At 40.1% G+C, this 12,565-nt stretch overlaps 1 protein-coding gene across 1 annotated transcript; it reads left to right on the forward strand.

The window, feature by feature from the left end:
* Positions 1-10,443: 10,443 nt before the first annotated feature.
* LOC103082611 (olfactory receptor 6M1-like) lies at positions 10,444-11,369 on the forward strand. The gene is given in 2 exon segments (XM_082931264.1): positions 10,444-10,810; positions 10,813-11,369. Coding segments are annotated over 2 exon segments (924 nt in total).
* Positions 11,370-12,565: the final 1,196 nt, after the last annotated feature.

Consider the following 12,565-nt stretch of genomic DNA (forward strand, 5'->3'; position numbering starts at 1 on the left):
CATTGACATATATACACTACCAAATGTAAAATTAGATAGCTAGTGGGAAGCAACTGCATAGCACAGGGAGATCAGCTTGGTGCTTTGTGACTGCCTGGAGGGGTGGGATAGGGAGGGTGGGAGGGAGGCTCAAGAGGGAGCGGATAGGAGGACATGTGTATGCACATAGTTGATTCACTTTATTGTACAGCAGAAACTAACACAACATCGTAAAGCAATTATACTCCAATAAAGATGTGAAAAAACATAAATAGATGCTGGGTTGAGATAAAATGTATAATTCCAATATTCCAACATCTATCATGTATCTGTGGGATCATATATTCAAGGGTTCAGCATTTTAGTGACTAAGTGAAGGAAAAGTACTTGTGAGAACTATCACAGGAAACAGCCTCATCCAATTTTGCCTCAATTCAAAATATTGCATAATTATAAATTAATGTATAAAATAGTTTAAATTAAATTAAAACATTTTATTATACTTAACACTGGCTAACATTTACCATGTACTCATTACATGCTCAGCCCTGTACTAAGCCCTTTACAGATAATATCTATTCTTCACAGTGACCTGTGAGTTGGGTACTTGTATCCTTCTCATAGTGCATTTGAAGAGTGTGTGCTCAGAGAGCTTGCCTAACACCACACGAATGACCAGTGGGAACTTAAACTCTGTCTGGCTATGAAGCCCAGCACACTCTTAAACAGTGTTCTTTGCCCCTAATATTCTTGAAGAATTATAGCCAAAGGAAAACCTTGTGAACTAAACATTGCCTTTCTTTAGCTTTTTAAAAAAAGTATTACTTAAAATGTATTTCTTCAGAAACAGAGAAGAGAGGAAGATAACATTTGCCAAATCCCTATTATGTTCAAGATACAGTGCGAATTGCTTTAAAGAAACATCCAAGTTAATCTTTACAATTTAATGATGTAGGTTTAAATATCTCCATTTTGCTAATTAAAACACAGCAATTTAAATTAGCTAAGTAACTTATTGCAAGTCATAAAATGCTTACATGTTAAGATCAAATTAAAACTATCTCTGATTCTATCACTTCTCTTGGCTTAACGATTACTACAGTTTATTCCTCTCAAAGAAGAACACGAATCTGTTCTTAACAGATGCTTAATAACATCTGACAAATGTATAGACTGGGGTTCTGGCCATCAACAAAATGTCATTGAGAAGTCACACTTTCACTTATTGTTAACAAATGAAGGGCTGGCCAGTTCTGAACTGTAAATATTGTCTCCTTTTCTTCACCTCCCTGCATCTAGTTAACTGTTACATCTAGTTAACTGTTACTTTACCAATCTTATTTTCACGTGATTAATTGATGCTGTATGCTATGACGTAAAATTGGAACACAAAGAAATAAGAACTTAACTATGTCTGAGACAGGGATATTCCACAAAGAAAATGAATATTTAACTTGGGTTTTGAAGGATGTATAGAAGTTTTTCCAGCAGAAGAATCAGGGAAGGGCATCCCAAGTGGCAAGAGTAAAATTTTTAAAGGCACAAAATTGTGAATGAATCTATTTTAAATGCTTTTTGGAAACCTTCTCCAACATCTGTACAGGATTAATCATTATATATTTTACATATTTCTGTTAAATATTTATTACCTTTTATTTTCATCAAGTGTATATTTACCTCCCATGCTCAGGTATGAGCTTCTAAAGAACAGGACTTCTAGATCTTTGTAACTACAGTGCTCAACACAGTAAATGCTCAATAAATATGTGTTTCTTGAAAGAACAAGTCAATGAATGAATGAAAAATGAAAGGGGTGTCTCTGGGCAATGGTGAGGACATTTTAGCTAAATAGTAGACCGTGCCTGAGAGAGATGTGTGTGCTACTGGGTAAACACACGGCTTTGAGGGGACTACAGAGGTAGGCTGGGTCTGAGTGTTAGTTCCATAATACTATGCAAAGTTATTAAGTTATTTTAATGCAACGTATAAGCAATAAATTATTGAAGATCCTAAAGAAGCAGAGCAGTATTACATGGTTTGCATTTTGGAAAGATAATAGTTTAAGAAGTGAATGAATTATGACCATAGCATTTCTTAGGACCTCTGTTCACATCCTTCCAGCCCACTCCCGAGGTCACCTTCAGATAATGTCTTTATGTCCTGAGGACTCCCCACATCCTCTGCCTGGCAGTAGTCTCTGGCCAAGGACTTTTTTTGGTTTACATATATGAGGCAGGCCACGAACCAATGTGGGGCAGGAGTCAGTACAAAAATACCCCAGCTTCCTTTTCACCCTAGTGGGACAACTCAGAGGTGTTTACAGACCATTTTTTCAGAAAATCTCCAGTGTGATTGAGCCCCAGTTCCCCAGAGCAGTAAACTATTCATTGACACTTGCTTAACTGACTAAACTTTCCTGACTCACTTTCGCATTCCCTTATCATGTTTCTTGGGATCATCTTTCAAATAAATTGGGTTACACCCAAATCCTCGTCTCATTGTCTGCTATTGGGTAAATCCAAATTGAATAAAGTTTTCTATTTTTCTTTTCCCTAATAGAAGGAATTCTTACAGGGAGGCTGGTAATAGTATCTTTGTGTCATATCTATACCTATTGCCGGGTATGAAGAACCCACCAAAACATTATGGGTGTTTAAAAGAAAAGGGTTCTTACATTCTGGAAATTCATATTATTTATAAATAAAAACAACAGCAGACAAATACATGTTGATCTACTCACACCATGGGATGCTACACTTTGGTTAATGAATTACTTTCACACACATGCAATGACATAAATATCGAAAAAGTAAAAATTTCAGTGAAAAAAAGAAAATTTCAGTAGAATTAACATAAAGATCAAAAACTTGCAATATGGACACATGAGGTAAAACTTTAAAACAAGGGAAAAATGAACCCAAAATTTAGGAGAGTGATGACTTCTAGAGGGAGTGAAGGGCACGGAATCAGCCCAAGGTTCACTGGGAACATCCAAGGTACAGACATTGCTCTACTCCTTAAACTAGGTAGTGGGACCCAGGTGTTCATTGTATCAGAGTTTTGTATATTTTACATATTTTCCATTAATATTATTTTTTAATTGTTTACTATTTAATAAAAACTTTTGGAAAAAACTTCCAACAGGACAATGAAAAATGTCTTACTGATGTCATTGTAGAATATTATTGCCACAAGCATTAAAATATTATTTTTAAACAATGGAATGTAAAATAAAGGGATGATTAAATAATCAACTACATTGTTTTTCACTAATTTAGCATCCCAGTAATCACAGGCATTATTACTCCTCCTACCCTAAGTGAACTAGCAGAGCATAAATAATGCTATTCTCTTAGCTTGAATAATTATTTTTGTAAAAGTAAAGCCAGTATTCTTGACCAAAAAAATTGCAACTTAAGTGATAAGTGTCAGGATGAACCTAGAAGTCTTTAAAGGAACTAGAATCTACCTGGAGTCAGGTCTTGGATACCACTTTCTAGACCATGTTTGAATCCAGTGACTCAGGAAATGCTGCTGCTTGTAGCCACTCTTCTCAAAACATCCTCTGAACCTTTGCTTTAATATTCTTGTTCTTCTCTGGCCTCCCTGGTCTTGGACTTTAATTTGCTCTGCCCCTGTGGATTAAATATTCTGCTAGATGGTTTACTTGATTTGGGGTTTCTCCCACTGAGATTTTTTTCTTAAGTTCTTCTTACATTGTCCCTTTAATTGTAGAACACAGAAAAGTCTTATTCCACTATCTAAGCCAGCCTGGGCCTCCACCTCCCAGGCTGGGCCTGACATTTTGGGCTCCTTCTCAGGTGAAAAGAGAGTTCAGACACTACCTGGAGACATGAGAGCTGCCAGCAATTCTCTGGGACAATCAGAAAGGTCAATTTGTTTAAGGAGATGATAAGAGTCCTTCTGTGTGAGTCATTCCTTCAACCCAGGAACAAAGAGCTGAGCTGAAGGAAGAACCCTGAAAACAGGTCAAATGAATTTTATTTTTCCTGCAAGAATATTCACTCATAGATGGCAAATACTTAAGAGATACCAATCCAAGGAATTATCTCTCATCACTGTGTGCATGCGCGTGCGCACACACACACACACACACACACAGAGAGCAGTGTGTTGTTTCTCCCTGTGAAGCATTTCTCAGCTATTCTTCATTTCATTCATTCATTCAAACAAACAAACAAACAACAAAAGTCAACCTTCAACACCTCTTCTTTGAGGTCCCTCCCCAGTCCCAGAAAAATATACTCCACATTTTCTGCTTTATTTCATAACTTGACCACAGTATTTATCCTGGGATGGTCTAGTTAGTTGTTACCATTCAGGTAAGATCATGTGTGTCTTCTTCATCTTTGCCTTCCCTGCTTCTAGTACCAAGTTATCCATCAAATGACATCTGAATGAGCGAAAATGAAAGGGAACTGGATCCCATCTTTTATTATTACAAATTGTTCTAGGCTGACCATCTGAGCAGCTACAACCAGGAAACAGGAATGGGAAAAGATCTTGAAATGGACTCAGAGACTTGAGGAGGGTTTGGGATACACTAAATTTGGAATCATTTGAAATGTACTTGCACCTTTCCCTTTAGGTTCTTGTTTACTGAGAAACAAGGAAGAAACAGCACTGAGGGGGGTTTTAGGGGCTTAAGAGAAGTGACCAGGCAAGAGTTTGTCTCTACTCCAGGAGCAAGTGCAAGCTCACCCCAGTGCCTCAAGACACAGACACAGTGGTGCTGGTCTGGTCTGGAAGGTTCCATGGCTGCTCTCTGATTCTGAGAAGTACAGAGACAGGGGAAAAATGGTCTCTGCCTCTGCCCCCTTCTCTTCCATCATCCTTTTACCTGTGTGCATTTATTGTTTGTAGATTCAAGAGCAATTTAAAAGTTGTTTTTAAATATTTCAACACATCACACAGCACTATTAAAACTATGACAATTGAAAGTATTTTACAAGGGTGAACTCTAGATCAGCATTTCTCAATAGAAAAATGATGCAGTCACATGGGTAAAGTGTGTAGAAACCCATTTTTAAAAAGCAAAACAGAAAGATGAAGTAAATTTTAATACTACAGTTTATTTAACTTGGTTTTGTCACCAGCACGACCCATTAATAATTCCCAGGAAGTAAAAATAGAATCTCCCAAGAAAAAGGCTCAAATATCACAAACTAGGGTGACCTACCTCGGCTTCATTCTCACAGAAGGTCAGGGAAGCCAACCCCATGAAAGAAAAAAAGCCATTTTTCAGCCTGACCCCACTCAAAACTAGAAGACAGCTTAGAGGTTTCCTGAGGATGGCTGGGTTTTGCCCCATCTGAATCCCTAGCTCTGGTCTAATAGCTAGGCCTCTGTATGAATAGTTGAAAGGAAAGGATAATGATCCTTTTGAATAGAAATCAGAGTGGGAAGGGGCGTTTTAAGAACTGAAAAAGCAATTACCCGGCCCTGGCCCTCCCAGATTTAGCTAAACCCTTTGACCTTTACTTTCATGAGAGAAGGGGAATTGCCCTTGGGGTACTAGCTCAAAAACTGGGACCCCTTACTTAGGTGGTTGCTTATTTCTCTAAACAACTAGATCAAACCACTAAGGGATGGCCTTCTTGCCCCTGCTAAGGGATGCTAAAAAGTTAACATTTGTTCAGCTAATCACTATATGGACTCCACACCAGGTTCAGGTTTTAGTAAGTTCTAAGGGAACAGAATGGCTATCCCCCAAAGGTCAATTCAAAGTCAAGCTGTGCTTTAAGACAACCCAGTGGCTCCTATAAAAACCTGTCACACACTAAATCTTGCCACCCTGCTACCCACAGAACCTGGGCCCCTGAAGCATGATTGTATAGAAACCATATATAATCTATTCCAGTTGTCCCAACCTAGGAAGTGAGCCTCTCCCAAACACCAAAGAGGAATGGTTCACAGACAGAGCAGTTTCATGAGAGAAGGAAAAAGGCTGGTGGGATACACCGTGACCTCCCAGACCCAAGTCATAGGAGCAAGAAGCCTAGCTCCAGGACTTCTGCCTAAAAGGTGGAGCTGATAGCTCTTAGAAGAGGGAAACCTTAGAGCTTGGGACAGGGAAGCTCTTAAAATGTTTACACAGATTTCCGGTATTCGTATGCTATCCTACACACACACGGGGCTATTACTACAGAGAATAAACAAGTGAAACATGGCTTAAACATACTGAAGCTCTTAGACGCAGTACAGCTTCCAAAAAAGACAGCAGTAATTTATTGTAGGGGTCACCAAAAGGATGATGCAGAGGTAATAAAGGGTAACAACAAGGTGGATGCAACCGCCAAAAGGGCAGCCCCAGACCAGTAACTTGGCAGCCACCCATCATACCTTGAAGCCAGATCCATCCAATTATTCCCCAATCTACACAAAAGAAGAATTAGACAAAGCCCGAAAATGGAACTTCAGTAAAGATCTAGGAGGCCGTGGGTGGCTAGTTAATAAACATGGGCAATACCTCTTTCCCCAAACTGCAGCTTGTCAAGCCATCAGGGAGGCTCATAAAGGGCCTCAATATGGGAGGGAAGCCCTATATAATTGGTTAGTTGAGTTGAGGTCTTGGTAACTCCTGGCATGAAAAGTATAGTTAGTCGGACAGTCGAGACCTGCCCCATCTGCACAGTGAACAGCCCCAGCACCAGAACCCCCAGGCCCCCAGATAAGGTCCATTCAGACCAGAGGAACATACCCTGGAGAAGACTGCCAGATTGATTTACTGTCATGCCGAGAATACTGGGCAATTTCAGGTATCTCTTGGTGCTAGTGGACACATTTTCTGGGTAGAGATAAGTATTCCCTGCTAGATCTGAAATGGCAGCTGAAGTGGCTAAGGCATTACTAAAAGAAATAATCCCTAGGTTTGGGCTCCCAGGATCCCTACAAAGCAATAATGGTCCAGCATTTGTGTCTCAAGTAATAAATGGGATAACGAGTTCCCTGGGCATAAAATGGACCCTGCACTTAACCTGGAGACCCCAATCATCAGGAAAAGTAGAGAGATCCAGTCAGGCCTTGAAATCAATCAGGCCTTGAAATGGGCCTTAGCAAAGCTATGTCAGGAAACTCAAAAATATTGTATTAACTTGCTTTCAATGGTCCTGCTTTGCCTGGGGTTAAATGTGTTCAAACTCATGTATTATAGACCCATTCCTCAAGTCCCAGAGAAGGGACACCGTAAAGTCCCTTGAAATGGAACAACTCAAGTGTGCCTCCAGGTAGGAGAAACCAGGAAAGCTCTTGCAGAATATGGTCACCAGGTGCTGCCCCTACCTGACCCGGCTCTGCACCCCTTCCTGCCAGGAGACTGGGTGCACCTAACAACCTGGAAAACAGGAGCCTGCAAGACCAGCTCGCTCCTACGTGGTACGGACCCCACTCAGTGATCCTAACCACCCATTCTGGCCTTAAGTGGCAGGGGTCACCCCATGAGTACATCAACTCTATGGAAGAGGCCCCCAAGCCCCAACCTCCAGAGAGACAATATGGGGCAAGAGCCTTGACTACTTGTGTGACCCTCTCTCTAACATGATGCTTCTCTTCTGAAAAACAGCAATGTGTGACCAGGGATATTTAGGCCACGGCAGTGAGCCTCACCATCAGGGACCGTTTTTACCTATAGGCCAAAGACCAAGATACTTTCATTTTTAGGAAAAATCTGATATAAGACCATTATTCTCTTGCTAATATTTGGGCCATGCATCCTACACTGTCTGGTGTCCTTTGTCTCCAAAAGGATAAACAAGTGGTGGTCACTGAGGGAGACAAACAGGGCCGAGGCCTGGTGACCATCACACGCATCTAAAGGCAGCAGCTGGGGAGCAGCTCTGCTTGTCTCCCTAGGTGATGATGACACCCACACTCAGCAGGAGGCACTCACAGGAGACAGACCTCCACCCTCAGCCCCCCTCAAGAATGAGCGAGACAAAAGGCAGAGGAGTGGTTTGTCACCAACAAAGACCATTAACAATTCCCAGGAAATAAAAATAGAATCTGGGTAATAAAATTAGGTCTAACCTTTTTTTTCTTTTCTTCTGTGCTCAGTCTAGTTCCACTTGCTCGTAGGGGGCCGCGTAAGGAGGCCTCGTCCCCTGCACTTCAGACTAGACTTTCTCGTGCGAAATGCCGACGCCAACACCCCAGCTCTAGGGGCTGTGCGCAGAAACACCGCCCACTACACCCAATTCAAGATGGTGGCGGCGGGCCGTGTGCAGAGACGCTGCACCAGGCACTGTGATCTGGAGCGTGAGCCGCGGAGCTGCGCCAGCCTCGCGAGAACTCCTTGCGCCTGACACTATCCACAGGCTATCAAGCAGCCCCGCCCTCGCCGTCCGCTGGTCCCGGAAGCCTGTGCTCCAGAGTGGGAGTACGCACCTCTCCATTCTCTGATGAAAGGGTAAAACCACCCTTTGCTTCTGAACTGAACTCGGTCTTATTCTACTGGCGTGAGTGATACCAGGTAGGCGGACACTTCTTGGGGACAGACTCCGGAAGGTTAGTAGCACTATATCCAAAAATATTATCTTTTAAACATGTAATAACACAACTCTATTAAGGTAATTTACGTTCTTTTTTTTTGGTGCAAATCTTTAAAATTCATAATGCATTTTATACTTACAGCACATCTCAAAACAAACTAGCCACATTTCAAATGCTCAGTGTCCACACGTGGCTTGTGGCTACAATATCGGCCAGCAAAGGTCCAGAATATAAGTTTAACTATGAATATTTTTAATATATAAATTTATTTATTTATTTTTGCTGTGTTGAGTCTTCGTTTCTGTGCGAGGGCTTTCTCTAGTTGCAGCGAGTGGGGGCCATTCTTCATCGCTGTGCGCAGGCCTCTCTTGTTGCGGAGCACAGGCTCTAAAGCGCAGGCTCAGTAGTTGTGGCTCACGGGCTTAGTTGCTCCGCGGCATGTGGGATCTTCCCGGACCAGGGCTCGAATCTGTGTCCCGCGCATTGGCAGGTGGATTCTTAACCACTGCACCACCAGGGAATCCCTAATTCTGTTAACTGTTGGTATTTATATTTTTGTTATAGTTGAGGTTTGTTTCTCTTATAACATTTTTTCCTGTCTACAAATTTGGAAATTATACTCTATTTCTATTCTTTCAGTGAGTACCCTAGAAAATTTATCAAGTTTATTTAACTTAAAATCTAACATGAAACAATATTTCATCCCCTCTTGTATCATTTGGTTTGGAAGCTCCAATTTTTCCTCTCCACTCTCACATTCTATTGTCATCCTAGCTTAACTTCACAAATTCAACACTATTATGACTTTTTACAGAGAATTTTCGTTTAGATTTATGTACATGTTCCCCATTTTATTTTTTATTATTTCTTTCTACATATTAAATTATCTTAAAATTATTTTCTTTATTCTTGAATTGTATTTTTTAGAAATTACTTTATAGCTGGTCCGTTGGTAATAAAGTCCCGAAGTTTTTGTCTGTAATATATTTATTTTACAATAGAAGATAATCTTACTAGATATACAATTCTGAGATGGCAATCATTTTCTCACCATACTTTAAAGATATTATTTAACTAAGTTTTGGCTTTCTTTGCTGCTGTTGAGAAACCGACAGTCATTTTAACTGCTGTTCCTATATAAGTGATCTTCCCTTTCTGGTTTTTCATATTCTCCCTTGAGTGTCCTGAATCTGTTTCCCTTTTAAATACTGCCCCACCTTCACTACCTCTATTCTCTCTCCTGAAGGATACAAACTATATATATAAATGTTCCCATTCCTTTCATTTCTTTGAACATTGTCTCATATTTTCAATGTCTATCTCTCTTTGCTTCATTAAAGATAAATTCTTTTGATATATCTTCCTAATTGCTAATTCTATTTAAAATTTTACCTATTGTTTATCTCATCTTAACTCATTTGAAATAACTCAGTTGTTATTTCAATTATGATAGGTTAAAAGGATCCTTCAGTTCATGATATGCTAGTCAGTCTTAACAGAGGAATGAAAATAGAATCTGTCTGATAGCTTCTCTTCCTTCAATAAATATAATCTGAGGTTTTCAGCTAGGATATCCATATTATTAAATGATTAAAATATATGATCAAAATAACTTGAATGATTTTCAGTTAATTACATATTTCAGTTTGAATACATTTGGGTTTAAGGAAGGAAAAAAAGAGAGAAGAAATATTTTAGTTAAATAAAAATCAAATAGTTAAAGTTTAAAATGATCACAGAGTTGCTGTTTGCTTTTTTTTCCCCAGCACATCAATTATATAGATGAGAACTGAGGCCTAGTGATATAATTTGATTTGCCCAAGGCCACAGACAGAATTAGAACCCCTCACTCCTGAATGTTCTCTCTATTCTATATTTAGTGAAATCATAAAACATTTGAAAGACATCTTAAACTGTTCTAACCTTCATTTCTTCATCCCTTGCACAGAAATGGCCATGAGAAACCAGACTAGCATGATTGAATTCACCCTTGTCTCCTTTCCCTCTGTCCAGGAGCTTCAGATCTTGCTATTTCTCATTCTCCTGCTGGTTTATACACTCACTATAACAGGAAACATTGTTATCATTTCCTTAATATGGGTTTTTGATAATTGTCTCCAAACACCAATGTACTTCTTCCTCAATAATTTGTCATTTTGGGACATTTTATTCACAACTACTATTGCCCCAAAGTTGCTAGCTTGCCTCTTAGAGGAAAAGAAAAACATACCTTTTGCTGGCTGCGTCATCCAAACATATTTCTCCTTCTTTCTGGGGACAGTGGAGTTTATCCTCTTGGAGGTGATGTCCTTTGACCGCTACGTGGCTACACCATCATCATGAATAGCAGGGCCTGCCTCCTGTTAGTTCTGGGCTGCTGGGAGGGGGCCTTCCCGTCAGTGCTTTGCCCAACTATTGTAGTGTCCAGATTGCCATACTGCACTGAAGAAATTAGTCATTTCTTCTGTGACATCGCTCCTTTACTGCAGGCGGCCTGCATAGACACTCATTTCATTGAGATGATAAGCTGCTTCTTATCTTCCCTCGTGGTCCTGACCTCACTGGTGCTCACCACCGTGTCCTACACCTACATCATTTCTACCATCCTGCACATGCCCTCGGCCCAAGGACGTCAGAAAGCCTTTTCCACCTGTACTTCTCACATCACTGTGATCTCCATTGCCTACGGGAGCAACATCTTCATGTATGTGAGACGCAGCCAGAGTCATTCCCTGGAATTTGACAAAGTGACAGCTATCCTCACCATAATGGGTGCCCCTCTTCTGAACCTCTTCATTTATAGTCTAAGGAATGAAAAGGTAAAGGAAGTGTTGAGAGATGCAGTCAACAAAATTTTGCCCTTTTGGCACAGGAAACCTTGAAAGTTTGTTTGCTAAGAATGTCATTTTCAACTCTTGGACACAATGTGGAGTAAGGCATGCTTGAAGATCGTAAAATCAAAGATGTGTAAGAAGAAATGAAAAAGCTTTGTGCCACATCAGATGCAAAGTATTATAGTCAAGGTCCATAGGAGACAATTCAGCCATCGAGAAAATAACATGCTCTGAACCGTTATTGGACCGTCTCACACACAGAACATTATGAATTAAAGAAAAATACTGAAGTCAGAAAACCTGAATTTTAAGGCTGGCTCTATTACTTCTTTACCAGATGACACTTAACCTCTCTGACCTTAGTTTCCCATCAGTAACATGCTTTTCCTATTTTTTTTTTAATAGTTAAAGTAAGATTAGCGGAGATAGTCTAAGTCATGCAACCACATGTAATTAAAAATGAATCTTCTGGGACTTCCCTGGTGTCCAGTGGTTAAGACTGCGCTTCCACTGCAGGGGATGTGAGCTCGATCCCTGGTTGGGGAACTAGGATCCCACATGCCACATGGCACAGACAAAAAAAAAAGTGACTAATCTAACTGGGTTTTTTTCAGAATTTGCAAGATGATTGGAATCGTCCCTGACAGCCAAAGACTGTAAATAATAATAATAATACAAAAACAAGGAAGAGGAGTAACATAACCCTGTGTTTGTACATGTACTTAAATATGTACATACATATCTCATTTAATCCTCTTAACAACCTTGAGAAGCTGATATTTTTATCTCCATTTTACAGATGAGAAAACTGAGGTTCACTGAGATTAAGCATCTTGCCCCAAACTACATCACTAGTTTTGAATATATACTTCACTATGTCATGAAGTATGGAATGGGAAGAAACTTAAGAGGGGAAACAGGAGTTAACATGGAAGTTATCCACTTTTTCTGAGACAAGAGCATTCCCTACCAGTCCTAATTATCTGGAAAATCTACAGACCAGGAAGCATCAGGATGACTGACAATAGACTGTGAGAAGCAATGGTTTGAAAGGAAAACCAACTATTCAGAAGCAGTAACTGACCATGAGTCCAGATTGATCATCTGTGGCAACTGGCCAATGTGACCATCATCTACAGAAGAATTAGTATCCTAGGATGCATTTGGTTGGGGGAAAACAAAAGCAGAAGAGTAATCAAGGTGGCTTAAGTGAAATGGGTATTTATTATAATAATAATCAAGAA

The sequence above is a fragment of the Lipotes vexillifer genome, unplaced genomic scaffold, assembly GCF_000442215.2.
Source record: "Lipotes vexillifer unplaced genomic scaffold, Lipotes_vexillifer_v1.1 scaffold1447, whole genome shotgun sequence".
In the NCBI taxonomy this organism is placed as follows: Eukaryota; Metazoa; Chordata; class Mammalia; order Artiodactyla; family Lipotidae; genus Lipotes; species Lipotes vexillifer.